The sequence below is a fragment of the Felis catus genome, chromosome B4, assembly GCF_018350175.1.
Source record: "Felis catus isolate Fca126 chromosome B4, F.catus_Fca126_mat1.0, whole genome shotgun sequence".
Taxonomy (NCBI): Eukaryota; Metazoa; Chordata; class Mammalia; order Carnivora; family Felidae; genus Felis; species Felis catus.
This window is the reverse complement of record NC_058374.1, coordinates 89,413,643-89,438,564: the sequence shown is the minus strand read 5'-3', so window position 1 is coordinate 89,438,564 and position 24,922 is coordinate 89,413,643. Positions and strand designations below refer to the sequence as shown.

The window sequence follows — 24,922 nt, the reverse complement described above, 5'->3', positions numbered from 1 at the left end:
GAATGTAAGGATGGGGGTGCCTGGCTGGCTCCATTGGTAGAGGATGCGACTCAGTTTCAGGGTCATGAGTTTCAGCCCCATTTTGGGCATACAGTTTACTTAAAAAACAAAAAACAAAAAACAAAAAACAAAAAACAAAAACAGGGGCACCTGGGTGGCTCAGTTGGTTAAGTGTCTGACTTCAGCTCAGGTTATGATCTTGCCGTCCGTGAGTTCAGGCCCCACATCCGGCTCTGTGCTGACAGCTCAGAGCCTGGAGCCTGTTTCAGATTCTGTGTCTCCCTCTCTCTCTGCCCCTCCCCCACTCAAGCTCTGTCTCTGAAAAATGAATAAACCTTAAAAAAAAATGTTTTTTAATTAAAAAAAAAAAAGAAAAGAAGAATGTAAAGACAGTTGAAGCCAAACCTCTATATTAATGCTACTCAGTCAATACCTACAGTGGATCTCTTAGTTCCTATCCTCAACCTCTACCTCTCACTTAAGTCCTATGAGTGACACTTGTCACTTTTTGTTTTAAAGTTTATTTATTTATTTATTTAGAGAAAGAGTGTGAGTGGGGAGGGGCAGAGAGAGAAGGGGGGTGGGGAGAGGGTGGGGAGAGAGAGGGAGAGAGAGAGAGAGAGAGAGAGAAAATGAGAATGAATGAGTATCCCAAGAAGGCTCTGCACTGTCAGCATGGAGCCCAATGTGGGGCTTGAACTCAGGAACCATGAGATCATGACCCGAGCCAAAATCAAGAGTCAGACACTGAACTGACTGAGCTCTTTGTCACTGTGTTTTTCTTCTTATTCGTGGTATCAGGGCTGGAAAAGTTGCTGATCTCTGAGGTACTGAGTGATCTGTAAGATGGTCATGATGAACTCTTACAAATCATCTCCTCTTTCTAGGCTGATATGCTTCTCCACGGGTCTATGAAAGCAGAATTTACAAAATTCAATTATATTTGCAAAATAACAGGGAGAACTCACTTTGAGACAGAGTATACTGATGGTTAGAGCTCAGACTCACAGAACAGACTGCCTGGGTTTGAATCCTGCTCCTGCACTTAATTTACTACGTGATCTTGGGGAAGTAACTTAACCCTTCTGTGCCTCAACTTCCTCACTGTAAAACCAGCCTAACATTCTTACTCACTGCACGTGTAGGGTAGTTGGAAGTATTAAACATGTTTACACATGCAAAGAGCACAAAAAGCATGACTTATAATAAGTGCATAGTAAATATCAGTTACTGATGCTTGAAAAAAATTATCACAGGTTATTTTCATGTTTTTTTAAATATAGTTTTGAGAGAAAGAGAGGGAGAACGACAGACAGACAGACAGATAGATGGGGGGAGGGGCAGGAGAAGGAGACACAGAATCCAAAGCAGGCTCCAGGCTCTGAGCTGTCAGCACAGAGCCCGACGCGGGAGCTCCAACCCATTAACCATGAGATCATGCCGTGAGCTGAAGTCAGACGCTTAACTGACTGAGCCACCCAGGCGCCCCATCACAGACTATCATAAAAACATGTAATTATTTCTCCAGACTGGAAAGATTATCATTCTGATAGAGGTAAAGGGAAGGAAATTGACGATATTTCCATTTATGTATGCATATGTTAAGAATTTTAGCAAAACTCTAGAATGAGCAAATAAATCAAGATCAAAAACTAAATAGTATGAGATGCTGTCTTTTTTTTCTGAGAGAGAGGGAGAGTGTTCATGTGTGAGGTGGGGAGGGGTGGAGGGAGAAGGGAAGAATCTTAAGCAGGCTCTATGCTCAGTGCGCCATGCAGGTCTCGACTGCACAACCATGAGATCATGACCCAAGCTGAAATTAAGAGTTGGACACTTAACCGACTGAGCCACCCAGGCGCCCTGAGATGCTGTTTTTTTTTATCAAGGAAAACTTGGGTATGCTGTGGCTCCAGTGAAATGAAATCAGTACACCAGTCTGAATTTATCATCAAATTATACTTATAATCCAAACAAATTCTTTGAACAAAAGGCATTGTCTGGGACTCTGGACCCTGCAGGCTAGGGACTGCCAACCGACCAAAAGACAGGGCAAGAGAAATGCAGAGGATAAACAAAAGGAAGAACAGAGAATACATATATGCAAAGGGAGGAACTATGGCTAATGAAAATGTTTAAAAAATAATTCTATTACGTTCAGTGTCATGTTAAAGATTTTGTTTCAGGAGTAATTATATAGAGCACTATTTCAATGAAGAGCTTAGGTCTATGAAATCCAAAAAATCTGGCTTTTGGTCTTAGCTTTGCTACAAAACAGCTCTGTGACCTCAGCCCTTCTGACCCTCAGTGCAGGTCTCACCTATTAGAGCTGACAACATGAGGTCTCCCTACATAACCAAAATTAGGGGGATGATCAGACTGAACCTCTCCAACACCTTGATAAGTGTGGAATGAGAGAACAAGCGCACACTGGAGTCCAAATCACAGAAGGAAAAACTGATCATGTAACTAGAAGTCTTCTTTCCAAAAGGATTTTAATATATCCCTCTAAAAGGAGAGTATTTGATGAAGGTCAGAGGAATGATACAGGATGGCATTTAGCAGTCTAGATGAAAACAGAATCCATACTGTCATTCATGTTTTTGTTTTCTGTTGGAAACTGTTTTCCTCTCTAGCTTCCAGAGCCCCTGTTAGGGGAAGGGGCACTCATGTCTTAGATTTCCAAGGGGGTGAGCCCTCAAGCTGCCATGCCCACCAGCGTGACCCGCTGGCAAGACCACTCATCTCCACTGGCCTACAGCTTTCTCACCTTTTGTGAAAGGGGCGACTGGACCACAGGATCCCCCAAGCCTTCTCCAACTCAAATTCTGTGAGTTCACGATTTCGGGTATTAACCTTGTGACAACTAAATGTCATAAGAATTTATGATTTGAGTGTGTGTGTATGTATATAAAATACTTCTCAGCAGCTAGAGGAATTGACTTCAGTGTCCAGGTAAATGGCAGATACATTTGAACCAAAAGGAAAAGCCGGTGTGACAACAAATTATACTAATTATTTTCTTCTGCTTCTGTTGATCTGAGGCAAGCAGTATACCATGCTATGCTGCGAATGTAAGATTCCTCCTGGGCTCTGAGGCTGTAAGTCATCTGCTCCGTTGCCCAGAAAACATCTAGAAATGAACAATGCCCACATAGTCTAACACACCATTATACTGATGAACCTTATACCAGGATATCTATCACTCTAGTGACTTTAATTAGCTCCCAAGCTGATTCGTGATCAATCATCAAGTGCTCACCAAGAAGGGAAACCCGAGAACTCTTTGATAGGTGTGGGGGTGATACACAGATTTGCCACAAGCTTTCATTTTTGATTATAATTTTTAAGTTAAAGCAGAGCATTAGTCATCTTTTTCAAAATGCTAAATTTAACGGTAATCTTAAAGTGGCAATATAATGATTATTTTCACAAGATTGTGCTGCTTTAATAAAAACTTTTAATAAAAAATGACAAATTTATCCTAAAGAAGATAAATTATTTTATGCCTTATTAAAAAGAAAATGTTTCTATTTGTAACAAGAGTGACCTGTATTTATTAATCTTAATCTCGCCTAGCTCTGCTGTAGCAGTCACTAGAGGCAGTTTCTAATTTAAGTCTTTGAGTCATAGACAGGGGTTATTGGTTTTGTTTATGAACTCTCGATGAACAGTCACGTTCAGCAAACATTTCTTGAGCCCCCTACTATGTACCACAAATAGGCCTTGTCCTATTTGATTCCCTTACATTCTATTACTAGAAATCCAATTACATTTTATTCTCTATTGATTGATACCGGTTCATTACTGCCTAAGAGTAATTTTTCATGGGAGCAATTAATGTGGTATAGTATCTGCCTACTTCACAATTATCAGAGATTTCTACCACGAAATGAATGCCACTTTATTTAAGAAATTCTGATTTTACTAAGGATATCTTCCTTTCTTATCTCTCAAGTACTTCATGTGTAGTGGGGTAAAAGGAGTGTGGTAAGGGCAGGGGATTTTTTAAGAAGTCCAACTGACTAACTCCTTTTATTTTTACCTCGATGATTGCTAATACTCTGGTAATATTCAAGTGCATGGAGTTCTCTGCACAGGTAACTGTGGCTTCACACATCTGTGCTTCACTCATGTGCTAAATGCTTTTTGGAACACCCTCCCCACCCTTCCCTTATCACTAAAAACAGGTGTCATGGTCTCCAGGAAGCTCCCAGAGTGACTCTGGGCTTTGCACAGAGCTGTGAAGACCCGGCTCTATCTAGTCCAGCGTCCAACGCCATATATGGAACTATCTCCCTAGTCTAGCTCATCAGTGACAGGGCGGCATGCTTAGCATCAATGCATTTCCAGGACCTCTGTATTTGTTGAAAGGCCCCGTAGAGATGATCCTATATAATAACTTTAGAGCAAAAGGCAACAACGCTTTTAGCGCTTTCCCTTTAACGGATTTAGAGACAGGGAATAGGCCCTAAGACTTGGGACAAATGTCGAATAACTCCATAAATCCTAGGACGTTACAGGTCACAGCCCTCCTCCACATATTTGCTAAGCATCCACGCCACTGTCTGAGGAAGGAGAGTGTGGTCTTAAAAGACCGCCCATTCCATCTCTCACCAGTATAAATGGTTAAACTCAGGCACCAGAACGCCTGGGTTCAAATCTAAGTTTTGCCTTTTAGCATGTTTCCTTGCCTCTAATTGGAAATAAGAATAGGACCTGTAAGGCTATGGTGGAGATAAAATGAATGAGTACATGTCAAACACTTGCAGTGGTAAGTGACACACAGTGAGTGCTTAATGGATGCTATTACAATTAATGAAACACCTTTCTTTCACATCCTTTAAGTCCACAATGACCTCAGCCCCACTGAGGCTCACTTGTTTATTCTCATACCTGAGAGGCTGAGTGCAGAGGGATGGTCTTTGTTTTATGGATCAAAGAAACGGAGCTGCAAAGAGACTTAATCCTTGCCCAGTAAGTCAACAGAGAGAGTCAGTGATGGAGAAGGTCATGCAGAAAGCCCTTGTTTCAAAAGGGGTTTTCATATAGTCTTTAGAGGGAGTGAAATACAAGTTCAATCTCCTGGAAAAAATACCCAAGAGTTGGCGCTGGAATACTTATTAACCAGGGCCACCCTGGGCACAGTGGCAGAAGTGAAAAAGGGGAAGTTTAAAGTAGTTGACAATGATGAGGGGGAAAGCAGATGTAAATGAAAGGCCAAAGAATTTATGAGAATTTCAAAGTCTCCTGCAATATTAGATACTTAATTCTTTTCAGGAAAATGTTTCACATGTCTTCAACATTGCAAGAGGACTTCAGCTGCTTTCCTTTTGACCTCAAACTTGCTAGCTGGGTTCTTCTTTCCAACCAGCCTCTTGGCTCAGGTGGAAGGCCCTAAGAGCACAGCATTCCCTGATGGGAAGTGAAACTATCCCCTCAAGCAATAAGGGCTGCCCTGAGCCAGCAAGACCCTACCCGTGATCGACCCCAAGGCAAGGATGGATTTGACCCTCACTGCCCACTGCACATACCCACCCACCTCTGCCCCACATTTTCCTTATGTAAACCTTATGTAAACCCTGGGCACTTTGAAAACAGGCTTTGAGAGGTCAGTCCGCCATCTTCCAGGTGTTGGCCGCACTGAAATAAATTCCTTTCTTGTTTCACCACCTCTCAGTCTCTCAGTCTTTTGATTTTGTTAGTGGCAAGTGGCTGACCCTGGTCTTCTCGGACCCCCAGAGCCAGAAGCTCTTGCACCCCAACACCGCGGCTACAACATTACACGTGTGTGTTAGACATTTAAGTTATAAGGTTTAGTACGTTAAATATTTAAACTGAGGACACAAGACACTTGGAATCATAAAATGAAAGCCCTATAATCTTGAGAATTCAGCATCAACTAAAATGGAAAAGACTGATGTAGAATCCTTTTCTTTCAATGAAAAATGGGTTGAAATTTGACACATACCCTGTGCCTCAAATCTAATATGTACTTCTCATTGCATTTATTAAGGTGCTGGGTAGGGGGAAGAACAAAGAAGGAAGGTGAGAGGCCTTAATCTGTGCAAGGAAGCTTTTTGACAATCTGATTAAGATGTTAGTTACTAAGCACTGTAACTGCTTAGAAGTCGTAATACTGTATCTCAGAATGTAATTGTTTAAATAAAACACTCTTTCAGAAGGATTCTCAGTATAACACATTCTTTTTAAAAATTTTTTTAATGTTTTTATTTTATTTTTGATAGAATGACAGAGCATGAGAAGGGGGAGGGGCAGAGAGGGAGATAAAGAATCCAAAGCAGGCTCCTGCCGTTAGCACAGAGCACAATGTGGGGCCGGAACCCACGAACTGCAAGATCATGACCTGAGCCAAAGTCAGCGCTTAACCGACTGAGCCACCCAGGCACCCTGGTATAACACATTCTTCTTTTTTTTTGGCCACTTCATAACACTTACTGCTTTTAGAAGACAGTCTTATTTGTAGTTCATAAGTGCCAAGCATAACTAAATCTCAAATCTCAGAGAGAAAATGAAAATTCCAAGCAGGCGCCTGGGAGCATTTGGCTTCATTAATTAGCAGGGTGTCCTTAAAGGCATCTACACATAAAGTTCTTATCAAACAGCCGTCCTCAGAGATCCATGCAATGGAAATTTTATTAATCCCAATCATTTTGGGAGGAAAATGAAGCCAGGCTAAATTAGCTAACTTAGTCTCCAAAGTCAATCTATGTCAACCCCAAGATTAGAATTCAGAAGCTGGCAGTCATCTTGATCCCAACACCCTTCTTTCCTTCCATCAAAGTGTCTATTAATAATGCCAGCAGAAGGATATACACACACACTTTGTCAACCCAAGATCTCTAAATAGATTGCTTTTTAAAAAAGTATTCCAGGTGGCATCATGGAGAATGTGGCGCTCCCAAGAGGTTTTCAATTTGGGAGCTTTTTACATATCTTTTCTGCCTTATTTCTCTTTGCTCAATGTTTTGTTCAGAGACCCAGACCTCTTTGTAGTCCGTCTCAAAGGAATGAATTTTCATTTTCACTACAGGGATATATATATATATATATTTCAAATACTTAAAATGCCTACAAGCTAAAATAAATACTTAGCCATAAATAAATAAATAAATAAATAAATAAATAAATAAATAAATAAATATCCTCTTTGAGGCTCAGAGAAAAATCTTCTGATATGTGGTGGCAAATATCTTGGGCTCTTTCGGAATGACTTTTCAACCTTGCCTTGGGCATGTTTCTTTGTTACAGAAGAATGCATTAGCTCCTGGTTCGTGGGAGGCTCACAAGCGAGCCAAGAAAGCTTTCCTCAGCAGTCCTCTGAGGTGGAGTTTTCAAGGAAGGGCTTGAAATAATAAACAGTGTCTTCCCTCTCATCGGCTCTAAAAAATAATTAGTTGTGTATTTTAACATTTTAAAGAGAGAAGTGGTTCGAAGATATGCAAAGGCCAGGGTGGATATCTGTGTGCATTTGCAACTCCATTTTCCAAATCCCACACAAGATGCTTGGTGGCCTCTGGGTTTGTGCTAGCACAGCTTCCATTCTCTGCTTAAATTTGTTAGGCAAACCGGAACTACAGTTCGGAAGGAAGAAACAAAGGTGAATGGAGTATCAGCTAATGAATACTTAGCAGTAATCACTGTGTATGAACACACAGCTGAACAGGTGGTGTTGACACATATAACATTAGAGCTAAATGAAAGATAACATCTTAAAGAGGCACGCCCAAAGGAACATATCCCAACATTAAAGCTTAAGGCACAAAGCCATTTGGGTTTTCCATTCTGCAACCCATATGGACAGTCTGCAAAGCTCAAATGAGTTTTTACCAGTGTCCATGAGAACATGCAGTGTGACTTTTACCTATGAGTTTTATCTACTAGATCACATTCCGCCTTTCCTTCCCCCACCTGCTCTGCACATCTTTCCCTACAGCAGCTGTCAGGTGGGGAAATGATGGGCCCTGGGGACTGAAGCTGGGTTTAGATTTTGGAGCATTCATTAACTGTGTGATCCTCAGCTAATCATTCTGAGCCCCAGTTCCCATTTGTTACACTGGGATTAGGAATACCTGCCTCACAGGGCTGCTGTAAGAAATGAATGGGGTAACGTGCTTGCCTCATAAGAAGGGTTGGATAAATCTTCATTTTCTCAGTTCTTGCCTCATAATGTTAACGGAACCTCAGGATGGATTACCTCTTGACTCTGGCTAGCCATGTGTGTCACTGATGTATAGGGAGTGTGATAATCAATTACACATAATTAAGAATCAATTTCATGTGGATTCATCATGACTGTCTGTGTTCATCTTTGCTAGAATCTGCTTACTGAGGATGGTAAGCTCTTTGTTTTCTAAAATGCTGAGCATAATGCTGCAAAGAGATATTAATATAGGACAGAAAACTGCAGCATAACCTTTTGTGAATTTGGTGTTAGGGGACAGGCTTAACACTTTAACCCACTGTTTTATGGTGAGCCCTTTAGCAGACTGGTGAAGGTTGACTTTGGTTTGAGTGCTCCCTCTGACTCTCTCGGTCACCATCTTTCTTCTCTTTTTGCATTTCCACCTCTCCACTAACCCAATGGCAGCCCTGTTCCCATCTACTATTGATCTGGTTTTCTTAGGGGAAGTTACCTTCCTTTTTCTTTTCTTCTACAAAGCAATATATATTATAAGGAAAAACCATACATATGTGCATATACATACAGCTGTAACAACCATCTCTAATTACCATTGATATCAGCCCCCATCTCCACATTTACTCTGAGAGGCCGACCATCCCCTCTCCATCCCTACTCCACTGACGACGAAGGGGGGGGGGGGGGAATGACACCACCAGGTGACACTAATAAGGAACATTTATTAAGTGTTTACTATGTTCCAGGTGTTGTTCTGAACGCCTTATGTGTATCCCAGCCTTACTTTTCCTCGTAGCACTTACACCTGCCATACTATACATTTGTTTACTGTTTCTCCTCACCAGAATATAAGTGCTTTGATAGGAAGCATGTGGTTTATTTTTATTCTCACCTGTATATCCCCAGTATATCCCAAAGATCCTGGCACTGGAGTAGGCACTTTATTTAAAAAAAATTTTAACGTTTATTTTTGAGAAAGAGAGAGATACAGAAACTGAAGCAGGCTCCAGGCTCTGAGCTGTCAGCACAAAGCCTGAGGCAGCGCTTGAACTCACGAACGATGAGATCATGACCTGAGCTGAAGTTGGATGCTTAACTGAGTCACCCAGTTAAGCCCCATGTAGTAGGCATTTTAAAAATGTTTACTGAATAAATCAATCAGTCTTCATAACAATGTGGGTGAGCCTCATCCAATCTGGTGAGGACCTGAATACTACAGGAGGGCTGAGAAAGAGAATTTGCTCTCTGCCTGTCTTCAAGATGAGACACAATCATTCTCTTTGGACTTGAACTTGGGCTAGAACTTACACTATCATTGGGTCTTCTGATTCTCAGACTTTCAGAGTTGGACTAGAACTATACCCTCGCTCTCTGGCTTGCTGTTTCATGTCTGCAAATCATGGGACTTCTCAGCCTCTGTACCGCCTGAGTCAATTCCTTATAATCAGTCTTTCAGTCTCTCTCCTCTCTCTCTAAATCTTCTACCAGGTCTTTCTGTGAAGAACCCACGCTAATACAGATTCCCAGATTGACTAAGTGAGCTCGGATTCAAACAGATGTTTGCTGACTACTGGTACAATCCACTTTTGCTTTGTTCTAGCACAGCCTTCTCCCTGCTTTTATTTTATTTTTATTTTTTTTTTCTATTTGTTTATTTATTTATTTATTTATTTATTAAATTTTTTTTTCAATATATGAAATTTATTGTCAAATTGGTTTCCATACAACACCCAGTGCTCATCCCAAAAGGTGCCCTCCTCAATACCCATTTCTCCCTGCTTTTAGAACCTACTTAGTTCTCTTTCAAATGTGAAATGCAAAAGGAAGTTAGTGGATTAGACTCAGGGCGTCTGAGGATCTTGGTTCACCCTTTAACTTTTTAGCCCAATGAATCCATCTGTTAGATCATTTAAATGAACACTTCTAGGGGTGCCTCGGTGGCTCAGCTGGTTAAACGTCCGACTTTGGCTCAGGTCACGGTCTCATGGTTTGTGGGTTCGAGCCTCGCATCGGGCTGTGCCCACAGGCTCAGAGCCTGGAGCCTGCTTCAGATTGATTCTGTGTATTTCTCTCTCTCTGCCCCTCCCCTGCTCATGCTTTGTCTCTGTCTGTCTCTCAAAAATAAATAAATGTTAAAAAAAGATTTTTTTAAATTAATACTTCTAAGAAGTACAGGTTGCCATTGAGGCACATGTTCAATTTTTTACCTATCTTTTTGTTGAAGCAACATTAATGCCACTGACTCTAAAAGTACAAATGAGCAAGTAATAAACTGCTTAGTGCTGTGTGTTGTTAGGGAGGTGTTAACATTTAGAGATCTTTGCTAGAAAATGGTTGTCCCCAAACTACAATAATAGAGATAAAATGACCGGAAGGCCAGACCTGGACTTGACATTCTACTCCATTACTTATTGCACAACCTGGGTCAAGCCTCTCTGAGCCTTAGTTTCTTTATCTGTAAAATGGGGGAAATGATAGTAATTACCTCAGACAGATGCTATAAGGATCACATTACTTAATGCAAGTAATGTGCTTATTAGCACAATAACCAGCACATTCTTACTGAGCATGCGGTAAATGTTAGCTACTCTGACAGGCGTGGCTAGTTACCTATAAATCTCTCTCCCCCTCTCTCAAAGAAACAGAACCTCTGATCTGTAACTGGTTAGCAATGAGCTGGCCACCAAAAGGCTGTAACTCCCTGATTTCCCTACGGCCGCCAGAATCCCGTTCTAAGTTCTGGCCAATGAAACATGACGTGAAAATTTCACATGGGACTTTCATTAACTCTCCTTAAGAGACAGGAGGCCTGCCTGCCCTCTTTTCCTTTCTCCATTCTGTTCGTGTTTCCTTTCTCCATTTCAGGAACACCGATGCAATGGCTGGGGCTCCAGCAACTACTGTAAATATAAGGACTAAGGTTACAATCAGATTTCTCAGAACAGTGGGTTAGGAGAAGCCGGATTCTTGGATGGCTTTATGTAACCTCCATGCCAACACAAGGCTGCCAACCTCGGGACTGACTTCTTTTATGTGAGAGAGATTATAAACTTCTAATTTGCTTCCACCATTATTTTGAGTATCTCTGTTCCTCAAGGCCAAACTAATCCTGACTGCTTTGGCTGGCCCTTGTGGTGGTGGAAGAATCCAAATGGAGGCTCAAAGCCATTTTGAAGCCACGTTTCTGCAAATAAAGGCAAGGTTGAGGAAAAAATATGGAAAAGGAGATGCATGTCCTCAAAGCCTTTGCTCCCCTTCCAGAAAGCACCATGTCTCTGCCCCCTCCCTGCTCAGAAGTCCAGGCATTCATGCCCGATGCACACAACCTGTACTCAAAGGATCTGATAAAACATGGTTCATTCTAAGCTATAAATGATCATAAGGCATCTCTTTCTACTCTTTCTGGGTGTCCGTATTTTATTTAAGACAAACTCTTCCCACAGGATGTTTGGAATAACCAAGAGGCCTCTGGGAGAAATATTGTTGGGAATCAAAGTCCACAAACAAGGCTGCAGCTCACCACTAAGGTTGACTGTAATTTCAAGTTAAGCTGGTATAAGGAGGTTAAGGTACTTCTCAAAATATTTTTGACGCCCAGGGAATATCAAGAAATGAAAAAAAGGGAGGAGTGAAGATTTGTCTGAAAAGGCACTTAAACAGCAACCTCAGTTTCTTAAGGCTATGTATTTTATACTTGTCGCTTCACTGATCATTATTATACCATCAGCTGTACAAAATTCCATGCACGATGCAACTCAGAAGGTCATCTGTGCATGACCAGTCAGTGGCTGCACAAGGACCCTCAACCACATTCTCCCCAATTCCTGGCCCACTGTACAAACACTCCCCACCTTTTATCAATGTAAACTGAGTATGTATAATGAATGGATTTTATCAGAACAAGACAGAAATTGTGTATCTGAATTTAAAGTGCAGGAGAGACCAAACATCCTTCTTCTTTTATAGTAAACACTGTGGGTGTGTATGTGTGTGTGTGCGCATGTGTAAGTAATGTGAAGGTCTTTTCCTATGGAACAAGACCTCTGATCTTGGATGAGCATGCTCTCTGCTTAAGATAAAATTTTTTCACAAGAGTTCAAAGTGATCTACAGACTACCTAATTAAAACCTCATCTCCTCTACCCCTTAGGTCCTTAACTGACTTTGAGAGGTTAAACGACCCTGACAGGGTCATTCAAACTCCAGTGGTCTTTTCTAGAACCTGGCTCCTTCAGGCTTTCAGACTGACAATGATGAGAGTTTTGAGGAGTCAGCTTACTTGATTCATCTACACAGAGTCTGATAAATGTCTAAGTACATTTGACAGTCTGAGCCCAGGAGAAATTTCACCATACACATCCTTCACGGAGAAAAAAATTTTCACAGCATTCCACTGGTTTTCCTCCTATTCAACAATTAAGCTTGTCTTTGCCATGGTTGCTTTGATTAGTACTACTAGTTTCACACCATCATCAGCAGGCACCTGTCTATGATGTGATGACCAGCAGATTTATTTTTTAAAGTATTAGAGAATGATTTATATTTCTAGGTAAAACAACATCCAAGCAATGGGAACCACAAGGAAAGTGTCATAAAGCTCTCATCTTAAAACAGTTCAATGAAAGATGATACAGAGTTTCTTCTTTGGATAGTTCAGAGGCATGATGCTCACTAACCTTTTAAACTCTAAATCTAAATTCTGAATTCTAAATCTAGAAATGGTTGGCTAACTTAGGTTACCAGAAATTAACAAATCACGCAAAGCGTGGGCTAATAAATGGCCTTTATCATCAAAAACTCCCTTTCATTAGGAATTTGTTAGAGGATATGACCTTATAAAGAGGCTTTGGCAAGCAAAGTTAAAAGTTCCTTAAGGAGGAACTAACAAATAGAAATTGTCAATTTAATTCCTAAGTACAGGGGTAGCAAATGTGCTATTAAAAATACAAATTTATCACACATGTACAAAAAAATTGGAAAGCGAATTTTATAAGATTATCACTCACTTTATAAAAGCTTAAAACTACAGTGTCTTTCAATTAGCAAGTATCAATGGAGCATTAAAAACAATTTACAAAATTGTATTTCACACACACGGCTTTTTAAGAACAAATGGAACCTGTAAATCAAGAAACATGTTAATAATGTTTCAGGTTTGATTTGCCTATAAATAAAAATTCAAATAATCTTGTGCAAAAATGCAAATATCTATAGCTAGAACATTATTCACTTCTCATTATGTGATTCTCTCTTATAAAATAAAAACTCATCGACTTCCTCCAGAAGGAATTTTTATTTAATAATGAAAGATCATTGCCCATGTGGGCCACCGGACCAGCAGCTTTGCGTTCTAAACCCAATCTCCTCATCTAGCTTGAAGCCCAGCACCGCCAAGATGCTGGCTTACCACTCTTCCCTCATGGACCCTGACACCAAACTCATTGGGAACACGGCACTGTTGCCTATTAGAAGTCAGTTCAAATGACCTGCCCCTGGAGACACAAATGATACAGAATTTGTGGATGAAGCCATCTATGCCTTCAAGGCCAAGGTGTTTCTCAAGAATGAATGAATGAATGAATTCATTAAGAATGAAGCTGATAGAACCTTGATGTATACAATCTCTCCATTTCTGAGTGTCTAAAGAAACTCCAAAAATGCAACTCCAAAGGCCAAGGTGAGAAAGTAATGTATCTGCTGGGAATCACTAATTTCCCCATTCTTGGAGAGCCTGATTTTCCACTTAATGCAATTTATGCCAAATCTGCAAACAAACAGGAAGATGAGGTGATGAGGGGCCTACTTATAGCAGCCGAGACAAGAGACTGGGCTGAGACTTTGTGAGAAAGTTTTTGACCCTCAGCACGTGGTGGACTTGCTTTGTGAAGAGACAATTTATGAACAAGAGTCTTTCAGGACCTGAAGAGTAAAAGGAGCCTGGGAAGACCCAGTTTTTCCACAGCCTTGGGCAGCATTTTACAGCAAGCGGTACACGGTAATTTGCCTTTATTTCATAAAGTTTTATACAGAAGACAGAAGAGAGCATGTCTTCACTCGAAGAGCTCTTTATCAAGAATTTGGGTAGGGGAGGGAAGAATGAATTGCCAAAGGGTGATTTGAAATTTTCTGTGGTATTAAGCTGGTGCTTAATAAGAACAGGTAATAATAAAGGAACTTCTAATATTCCATGTAAAAAAAATGATCATTAAAGCGTGAAAAATTTTACACAGACATAGGACTAACTCCAACTTGCAACCTCATTGTTTTTTTAAATAAAATAGCTTTAAATTATTTAATTTCTTATGATTATATACAGTAACCTGAATAAAATTTAAATTCAAAAAAGCAAATTATTGCCAAGAAGGAAAACCGATACCTCCCCAAAAGCAATTTTAATATATTAGGTCATTAACCAAACAATTTGACTGAAATGGGAATAAAAATTAAAGTAACAGAATAAAAGCAACTCTAAATTGCTCAAATCCTGGAATGGCTAATGCAAGAATGGTAACAATTTGGGATGCCTCAGGGGCTCGGTCGGTGAAGCGTTCGACTCAAGTCATGATCTCATCGTTCTTGGGGGAAAGCCCTATGTTGGACTCTGTGCTGACAGCATGCAGCCTGCTTCGGATTCTCCTTCCCTCTCTCTCTGCCCCTCCTCCACTCACACTCACGAGTTCTCTCTCAAAATAAATAAATGGGCATTTTAAAAAAATGGCAACAATTTAAATCAAAATATTCTGGCATTAAATATACGTATAGATCACATATAATCCAACTAGTTACAAACATAATCTTACAGGGACATCTAAACTCTAGTTTCTTAAAGTGTGCTAACTGCATATGCATATTTACTTGAACACAGTCTCCCCAACGGAGAGAGTAGCATAAGACCGTAGTAGTGTGCATCTATCCACTTGGATCAACATTTCAACCAGAGAAGCATCCATCAACACCCTAGCTTGGAATGAATTCGAATCAGAGCACTGTTTCTGCAAACCAAAATTCCCAAGCAAAGATTCTTTCAAAAGAAGAAAGATTATGTGCTTACCGTATAGAGTTCATTAAGAACCTTCATCAAATCCTCATGAAGCTGGAATGCAATCTCTTTGCTCTACAATTAAGAAAAAATTAAGAATCTTTAAAAATGTAACAGAAACTTGTTTCCAAATTATTTACATCTTAAAAAGTACACTGACTGAAAATAAAACAATGTATGTAATACAAGAGAAGGCCAGCATAGCCCTAATATAAGAAACAGTTTTGACCAAACTGCCCTTTCTTTTCAATTAAAGTATAGTTGACACACAATGTTACATTACTTTTAGGTGTACAATATAGTGATTCAACATCTCTAAAGGTTACGCTATGCTCACCACAAGTGTAGCCGCCATCTGTCACCTCACAATGCTATTACAACACCACTGACTACATTCCCTATTTGTATCTTTCATTCCCCACAACTTATTCATTCCATAACTGGAAGCCAGTATCTCCCACTCACCTTCACCCATTTTGCCCATCTCCTTCCTGTCTCCCAGGTGGCAACCACCAGTTCTCTGTATTTATGGGTCCATTTCTGCTTTTTGTTTGATTCTTTTGCTTCTTAGATTCCAGATACAAGTGAAATCATAAGGTATGTGTCTTTCTTTGTCTGACTTAATTTACTTAGCATAACACTCTCTTGGTCCATCCATATTGTTGCAAATAGCAAGATCTGATCCTTTTTATGGTTTAGTAATATTCCACCACACACACACACACACACACACACACACACACACACACACACACACACACACCCACATCTTTACCCATTCATCTATCAATGGACACTTGGGTTGCTTCCGCATCTTGGCTACTGTAAATGATGCTACGATAAACACAGAGGTGCGTATGTCTTTTCAAATGAGTGTTTTCATTTTCTTTGGGCAAATAACCAGTAGTGGAATGACCAGATCATATGATAATTCTATTTTTAATTTTTTGTAAGGTTTTAGTTTTAAGTAATCTCTACATGCCACGTGGGGCTCTAACTCAGGACCCCAAGATCAAGCGTTGCATGCACCACCTACTGAGTCAACCAGGTGCCCCTCCACTTTTAATATTTTGAGGAACCTCCACATTGCTTTCCTCATTAGCTACACCAATTAGTATTTCCACCAACAGTACACACCTTCTTCCACATCTTGTTAACAGTTGTTACTGTCTTTTTGATTCTAGTTAAATGGCCTTTCTAAGTACTGGGTGTGTGCACCAATTGTCACCATAGGCTGGACAGAGGCAAATAAGTAGAGAGTCTGAATGGCTCTTGTAAACCATCTGAATCAGACTTTATCAAGAAGAGAGAGGAAAAAGTAAGCCGGGTGAAGCATCGTGCTTGCTCAGAAGTTGAGTTGCAAAACTAACATCACTAAAAAAGATGAGTTCCAGCATCCTATCTGACGGAGATGTCACAGAGAAATCTTGCAGTGTGAGTCCCAAAAAGCTAAGTTAGAAATCAAAACAGAAATTAACTCTCCCTTTCCAAGGGAACTATGTGACTAACTACAATTTTAGCGTTAAGAAAGCATTTTCAGAAGCGGCAAGATGGCGGCTTAGGAGGACGCTGGGCTCACCGCGCGTCCTGCTGATCACTTAGATTCCACCTACACCTGCCTAAATAACCCAGAAAATCGTCAGAGGATTAGCAGAACGGAGTCGCTGGAGCCAAACGCAGACGAGAGGCCCACGGAAGAGGGTAGGAAGGGCGGCGAGGCGGTGCGCGCTCCACGGACTGGCGGGAGGGAGCCGGGGCGGAGGGGCGGCTCGCCGGCCAAGCAGAGCCCCCGAGTCTGGCTGGCAAAAGCGGAGGGGCCTGACGGACTGTGTTCCGACAACAAGCGCGACTTAGCGTCTGGGAGGTCATAAGTTAACAGCTCTGCTTGGAAAGCGGGAAGGCTGGAGGACAAAGGGAGGGAGAGCTGCTGAGCCCCCTGACGACAGAGCTCAGCTTGGTGGGGAACAAAGGCGCTCGCCAGCGCCATCTCCCCCGCCCATCCCCCAGCCAAAATCCCAAAGAGAACCAGTTCCTGCCAGGGAACTTGCTCGCTCCGCGCAAACACCCAACTCTGTGCTTCTGTGGAGCCAAACCTCCGGCAGCGGATCTGACTCCCTCCCGCTGCCACAGGGCCCCTCCTGAAGAGGATCACCTAAGGAGAAGCGATCTAAGCCTGCCCCTCCTGCCCCCGTGCACCTTGCCTACCCACCCCAGCTAATACACCAGATCCCCAGCATCACAAGCCCGGCAGTGTGCAAGTAGCCCAGACGGGCCACACCACCCCACAGTGAATCCTGCCCCTAGGAAAGGGGAAGAGAAGGCACACACCAGTCTGACTGTGGCCCCAGCGGTGGGCTGGGGGCAGACATCAGGTCTGACTGCGGCCCCGCCCACCAACTCCAGTTATACACCACAACACAGGGGAAGGGCCCTGCAGGTCCTCACCACGCCAGGGACTATCCAAAATGACCAAGCGGAAGAATTCCCCTCAGAAGAATCTCCAGGAAATAACAACAGCTAATGAGCTGATCAAAAAGGATTTAAATAATATCACAGAAAGTGAATTTAGAATAATAGTCATAAAATTAATCGCTGGGCTTGAAAACAGTATACAGGACAGCAGAGAATCTCTTGCTACAGAGATCAAGGGACTAAGGAACAGTCACGAGGAGCTGAAAAACGCTTTAAACGAAATGCATAACAAAATGGAAACCACCACAGCTCGGCTTGAAGAGGCAGAGGAGAGAATAGGTGAACTAGAGGATAAAGTTATGGAAAAAGAGGAAGCTGAGAAAAAGAGAGATAAAAAAATCCAGGAGTATGAGGGGAAAATTAGAGAACTAAGTGATACACTAAAAAGAAATAATATACGCATAATTGGTATCCCAGAGGAGGAAGAGAGAGGGAAAGGTGCTGAAGGGGTACTTGAAGAAATAATAGCTGAGAACTTCCCTGAACTGGGGAAGGAAAAAGGCATTGAAATCCAAGAGGCACAGAGAACTCCCTTCAGACGTAACTTGAATCGATCTTCTGCACGACATATCATAGTGAAACTGGCAAAATACAAGGATAAAGAGAAAATTCTGAAAGCAGCAAGGGGTAAACGTGCCCTCACATATAAAGGGAGACCTATAAGACTCGTGACTGATCTCTCTTTTGAAACTTGGCAGGCCAGAAAGAACTGGCAGGAGATTTTCAGGGTGCTAGACAGAAAAAATATGCAGCCGAGAATCCTTTACCCAGCAAGTCTGTCATTTAGAATAGAAGGAGAGATAAAGGTTTTCCCAAACAAACAAAAACTGAAGGAATTTGTCACCACTAAACCAGCCCTACAAGAGATCCTAAGGGGGACCCTGTGAGACAAAGTCCCAGAGACATCACTACAAGCATAAAACATACAGACATCACAATGACTCTCAACCTGTATCTTTCTATAATAACACTGAATGTAAATGGATTAAATGCACCAACCAAAAGACATAGGGTATCAGAATGGATAAAAAAACAAGACCCATCTATTTGCTGTCTACAAGAGACTCATTTTAGACCTGAGGACACCTTTAGATTGAGAGTGAGGGGATGGAGAACTATTTATCATGCGACTGGAAGCCAAAAGAAAGCTGGAGTAGCCATACTTATATCAGACAAACTAGACTTTAAATTAAAGGCCGTAACAAGAGATGAAGAAGGACATTATATAATAGTTACAGGGTCTATCCATCAGGAAGAGCTAACAATTATAAATGTCTATGCGCCGAATACCGGAGCCCCCAAATATATAAAACAATTACTCATAAACATAAGCAACCTTATTGAGAAGAATGTGGTAATTGCAGGGGACTTTAACACCCCACTCACAGAAATGGACAGATCATCTAGACACACGGTCAATAAAGAAACAAGGGCCCTGAATGAGACATTGGATCAGATGGACTTGACAGATATATTTAGAACGCTGCATCCCAAAGCAACAGAATATACTTTCTTCTCGAGTGCACATGGAACATTCTCCAAGATAGATCATATACTGGGTCACAAAACAGCCCTTCATAAGTTTACAAGAATTGAAATTATACCATGCATACTTTCAGACCACAATGCTATGAAGCTTGAAATCAACCACAGGAAAAAGTCTGGAAAACCTCCAAAGGCATGGAGGTTAAAGAACACCCTACTAACGAATGAGTGGGTCAACCAGGCAATTAGAGAAGAAATTAAAAAATATATGGAAACAAACGAAAATGAAAATACAACAATCCAAACGCTTTGGGACGCAGCGAAGGCAGTCCTGAGAGGAAAATACATTGCAATCCAGGCCTATCTCAAGAAACAAGAAAAATCCCAAATACAAAATCTAACAGCACACCTAAAGGAACTAGAAGCAGAACAGCAAAGGCAGCCTAAACCCAGCAGAAGAAGAGAAATAATAAAGATCAGAGCAGAAATAAACAATATAGAATCTAAAAAAACTGTAGAGCAGATCAACGAAACCAAGAGTTGGTTTTTTGAAAAAATAAACAAAATTGACAAACCTCTAGCCAGGCTTCTCAAAAAGAAAAGGGAAATGACCCAAATAGATAAAATCATGAATGAAAATGGAATTATTACAACCAATCCCTCAGAGATACAAACAATTATCAGGGAATACTATGAAAAATTATATGCCAACAAATTGGACAACCTGGAAGAAATGGACAAATTCCTGAACACCCACACTCTTCCAAAACTCAATCAGGAGGAAATAGAAAGCTTGAACAGACCCATAACCAGCGAAGAAATTGAATCGGTTATCAAAAATCTCCCAACAAATAAGAGTCCAGGACCAGATGGCTTCCCAGGGGAGTTCTACCAGACGTTTAAAGCAGAGATAATACCTATCCTTCTCAAGCTATTCCAAGAAATAGAAAGGGAAGGAAAACTTCCAGACTCATTCTATGAAGCCAGTATTACTTTGATTCCTAAACCAGACAGAGACCCAGTCAAAAAAGAGAACTACAGGCCAATATCCCTGATGAATATGGATGCAAAAATTCTCAATAAGATACTAGCAAATCGAATTCAACGGCATATAAAAAGAATTATTCACCATGATCAAGTGGGATTCATTCCTGGGATGCAGGGCTGGTTCAACATCCGCAAATCAATCAATGTGATACATCACATCAACAAAAAAAAAGAGAAGAACCATATGATCCTGTCAATCGATGCAGAAAAGGCCTTTGACAAAATCCAGCACCCTTTCTTAATAAAAACCCTTGAGAAAGTCGGGATAGAAGGAACATACTTAAAGATCATAAAAGCCATTTATGAAAAGCCCACAGCTAACATCATCCTCAACGGGGAAAAACTGAGAGCTTTTTCCCTGAGATCAGGAACACGACAAGGATGCCCACTCTCACCGCTGCTGTTTAACATAGTGCTGGAAGTTCTAGCATCAGCAATCAGACAACAAAAGGAAATCAAAGGCATCAAAATTGGCAAAGACGAAGTCAAGCTTTCGCTTTTTGCAGATGACATGATATTATACATGGAAAATCCGATAGACTCCACCAAAAGTCTACTAGAACTGATACATGAATTCAGCAAAGTTGCAGGATACAAAATCAATGTACAGAAATCAGTTGCATTCTTATACACTAACAATGAAGCAACAGAAAGACAAATAAAGAAACTGATCCCATTCACAATTGCACCAAGAAGCATAAAATACCTAGGAATAAATCTAACCAAAGATGTAAAGGATCTGTATGCTGAAAACTATAGAAAGCTTATGAAGGAAATTGAAGAAGATTTAAAGAAATGGAAAGACATTCCCTGCTCATGGATTGGAAAAATAAATATTGTCAAAATGTCAATACTACCCAAAGCTATCTACACATTCAATGCAATCCCAATAAAAATTGCACCAGCATTCTTCTCGAAGCTAGAACAAGCAATCCTAAAATTCATATGGAACCACAAAAGGCCCCGAATAGCCAAAGGAATTTTGAAGAAGAAGACCAAAGCAGGAGGCATCACAATCCCAGACTTTAGCCTCTACTACAAAGCTGTCATCATCAAGACAGCATGGTATTGGCACAGAAACAGACACATAGACCAATGGAATAGAATAGAAACCCCAGAACTAGACCCACAAACGTATGGCCAACTCATCTTCGACAAAGCAGGAAAGAACATCCAATGGAAAAAAGACAGCCTCTTTAACAAATGGTGCTGGGAGAACTGGACAGCAACATGCAGAAGGTTGAAACTAGACCACTTTCTCACACCATTCACAAAGATAAACTCCAAATGGATAAAGGACCTAAACGTGAGACAGGAAACCATCAAAACCTTAGAGGAGAAAGCAGGAAAAGACCTCTCTGACCTCAGCCGTAGCAATCTCTTACTCGACACATCCCCAAAGGCAAGGGAATTAAAAGCAAAAGTGAATTACTGGGACCTTATGAAGATAAAAAGCTTCTGCACAGCAAAGGAAACAACCAACAAAACTAAAAGGCAACCAACGGAATGGGAAAAGATATTCGCAAATGACATATCGGACAAAGGGCTAGTATCCAAAATCTATAAAGAGCTCACCAAACTCCACACCCGAAAAACAAATAACCCAGTGAAGAAATGGGCAGAAAACATGAATAGACACTTCTCTAAAGAAGACATCCGGATGGCCAACAGGCACATGAAAAGATGTTCAGCGTCGCTCCTTATCAGGGAAATACAAATCAAAACCACACTCAGGTATCACCTCACGCCAGTCAGAGTGGCCAAAATGAACAAATCAGGAGACTCTAGATGCTGGAGAGGATGTGGAGAAACGGGAACCCTCTTGCACTGTTGGTGGGAATGCAAATTGGTGCAGCCGCTCTGGAAAGCAGTGTGGAGGTTCCTCAGAAAATTAAAAATAGACCTACCCTATGACCCAGCAATAGCACTGCTAGGAATTTATCCAAGGGATACAGGAGTACTGATGCATAGGGCCACTTGTACCCCAATGTTCATAGCAGCACTCTCAACAATAGCCAAATTATGGAAAGAGCCTAAATGTCCATCAGTTGATGAATGGATAAAGAAATTGTGGTTTATATACACAATGGAATATTACGTGGCAATGAGAAAAAATGAAATATGGCCTTTTGTAGCAACGTGGATGGAACTGGAGAGTGTGATGCTAAGTGAAATAAGCCATACAGAGAAAGACAGATACCATATGGTTTCACTCTTATGTGGACCCTGAGAAATTAACAGGAACCCATGGGGGAGGGGAAGGAAAAAAAAAAAAAACAGGTTAGAGTGGGAGAGAGCCAAAGCATAAGAGACTCTTAAAAACTGAGAACAAACTGAGGGTTGATGGGGGGTGGGAGGGAGGAGAGGGTGGGTGATGGGTAATGAGGAGGACACCTTTTGGGATGAGCACTGGGTGTTGTATGGAAACTAATTTGTCAATAAATTTCATATAAAAAAAAAAAGAATAAACATTAAAAAAAAAAATTTAAAAAAAAAAAAAAAAAAAAAAAAAAAAAAAAAAAAAAAAAAAAAAAAAGAAAGCATTTTCAGAGGGTGCCTAAGTGGCTCAGTTGGCTGAGCGTCCGACTGTGTCAAGTCATGTCTGTCAGTTGGTGGGTTCAAGCCCTGCATCAGGCTCTGTGGACAACTCAGAGCCTGGAGCCTGCTTTGGATTCTCTATCTCCTTCTCTCTCTGCCCCTCCCCTGCTCATGCTCTCTCTCTCTCAAAAATAAATATTAAAAAATTAAAAAAAAATAAAAGAAAGCATTTTCAAAGCAGTGCAATGGTAAGGCCACTTACAGTCCATATACCTTTGCTTCTGCATTTTTTAGGTTTTTATTTGAATTCTAGTTAGTTAACACACAGTGTAATATTAGTTTCAGGTGTACAATTCAGTGAATGATTCAACACTTCCATACATCACCCTGTGCTCATCTGCATTTATTATTTTCATGACAATGAAAAAGAGTTCTCCTTTTCCACTCAACTGGTAAATAACCAGCATTTAAAATAGTCTTCCCTAGGCTAATTCTAAGAGTTTGATATAGGATTTTTTGAATCTTTTTTTTCCCCAGCAAAATCTACAAGCTATTTTAAAGGCATTCATGTATCCAAGTTACTTTTCTTCCTGTTTTGAGTTCATTATGTAGTCTGCTACAGAGAATGGAAAAAAACGTAGTGTGGCTTAACCTACAGTTTGAATCAAGAACGACCACACCCACTGGATCATTTATGTGTCTCCCACTGGAGTGCTAGCATCAGGGGTAAGGGCCACATCTTTATCAGCTCTGTGACTCTGCTGTCCTGCATGGTGCTTGGCAACCAGGCTAGGACTAGGGGGAGGCAGAGGAGGCACCAACAGTTTGGTATTTAAGGTGACATTCCCTCCCCCACTAGACCAGGTCCTGCTGGGGCACATGGGAAGCTTCCAATGAACACTTGCTAAATGAATCTGTAAAGAAGCTGAAATACTGCGTCTGAGTAAGAGCTGAATTAGTTACCACATCTGCTGAAGGTTGGCCACTGGGGAGAGGATGGAAAGGAAAGGCCCACAGGCCACTTGTAAGGAAATATTAGGACTTAGATGAAATACAGCCCATCTGCAAATGCAAGGTCACTGGGTCAGGCTTCCCTCAAAAAAAGCCAAATGTGATGAAGCAAAATCTCCGAAAGATAAAACAGTGTGGGAAGATGACATCAGAGCACTACCTGAACTTGGAGAAATGCAAATTCATTAGCAGCCTTTGTCACTAGGTCTTTTTACGTGATACAGTACTGCTGTTTATCAAGCTCTGCCAGCTTCTAAAATCTTTAAATTGGAGTTAGAGACTTTATGTTTTGCGGTGTCCCTGATATGTGAAGAGGTGGGTTAAGAGTCACTCAAGAGTGAAAGGCAAGCCACAAGTGAGCAAATGAAGCCACCTGAAACTCGTTTTATTTTCCCCAAGTCTTGGTTATTCTGACTTGTATACATTACACTGGAATCTCCTAGGACTTCAGTTTGGTATTATTTTAATATCAAATTTCACTCGAGGATCTGGGTCACCGATTCAGAACCCTCTAATGGGATCAAAGGCCACCAACAGACTCTGCTCAGCTGACCACATTTCAGGTAGGAGGTCCAAAAATAAAGTATTTCTTGGCAAAGGCTCAGGTCAATAACAACAGAAAGTCCCTTCAGTCTGATTGGCCCCGAACAAGAATATTTAGAATAAGATTAAAGACTGAAATTTGGGGTGATAGGAGTCCTCCCAAGCTATCCTAGGTCATGTATCTTAGAACAAGCAAGAAGATTCTTTGTGTATTTCACATTTTACAAGATTTCAGGTGGTGAGGTAGAAGAAATCTGGCATCACAAAATGTGCTCTCCCAAGCATACTATTACGTTTCTCTTTCACCTTTTCCCAGAGGCCCTGAAATATAAAAAATTTGTCTGAGAGGCAGTATTGCATAACACTTAAAAGCAAGGGCTCTGGAGTCAGAACGCCTGGGTCTTAAGTTTCAAAGACTTTGGATTCCCTTGAGCCTCAGTTTCCAGATCTGTAAAATGAATATAGTCATTGCACCTATCTCATAAGGTTGATGAGAGCATTAATCAGATGGCACACACATTGCATTAAGAACGATATCTAACACACAGTAAACACTCCTTAAATATTACAATTATTTCTTTCCCAGACACTATTTGTAATGGCAACTTCCTTAAGCGTAAAGGCCACGTC

At 41.0% G+C, this 24,922-nt stretch overlaps 1 protein-coding gene and 1 pseudogene across 8 annotated transcripts in view; one reads left to right on the top strand and one right to left on the bottom strand.

The window, feature by feature from the left end:
• Nucleotides 1–24,922, bottom strand: part of SRGAP1 (SLIT-ROBO Rho GTPase activating protein 1) — a 289,170-nt gene that overhangs the window by 101,085 nt on the left and 163,163 nt on the right. For all 8 annotated transcript variants that reach the window (XM_045062022.1, XM_011284066.4, XM_011284067.4 and 5 more), the window contains exon 4: nucleotides 15,209–15,271. In XM_045062022.1, the coding sequence (XP_044917957.1) occupies nucleotides 15,209–15,271 (63 nt within the window). The remainder of the gene's footprint in view (nucleotides 1–15,208; nucleotides 15,272–24,922) is intronic.
• On the top strand, nucleotides 13,553–14,087 carry LOC109501638 (annotated as a pseudogene).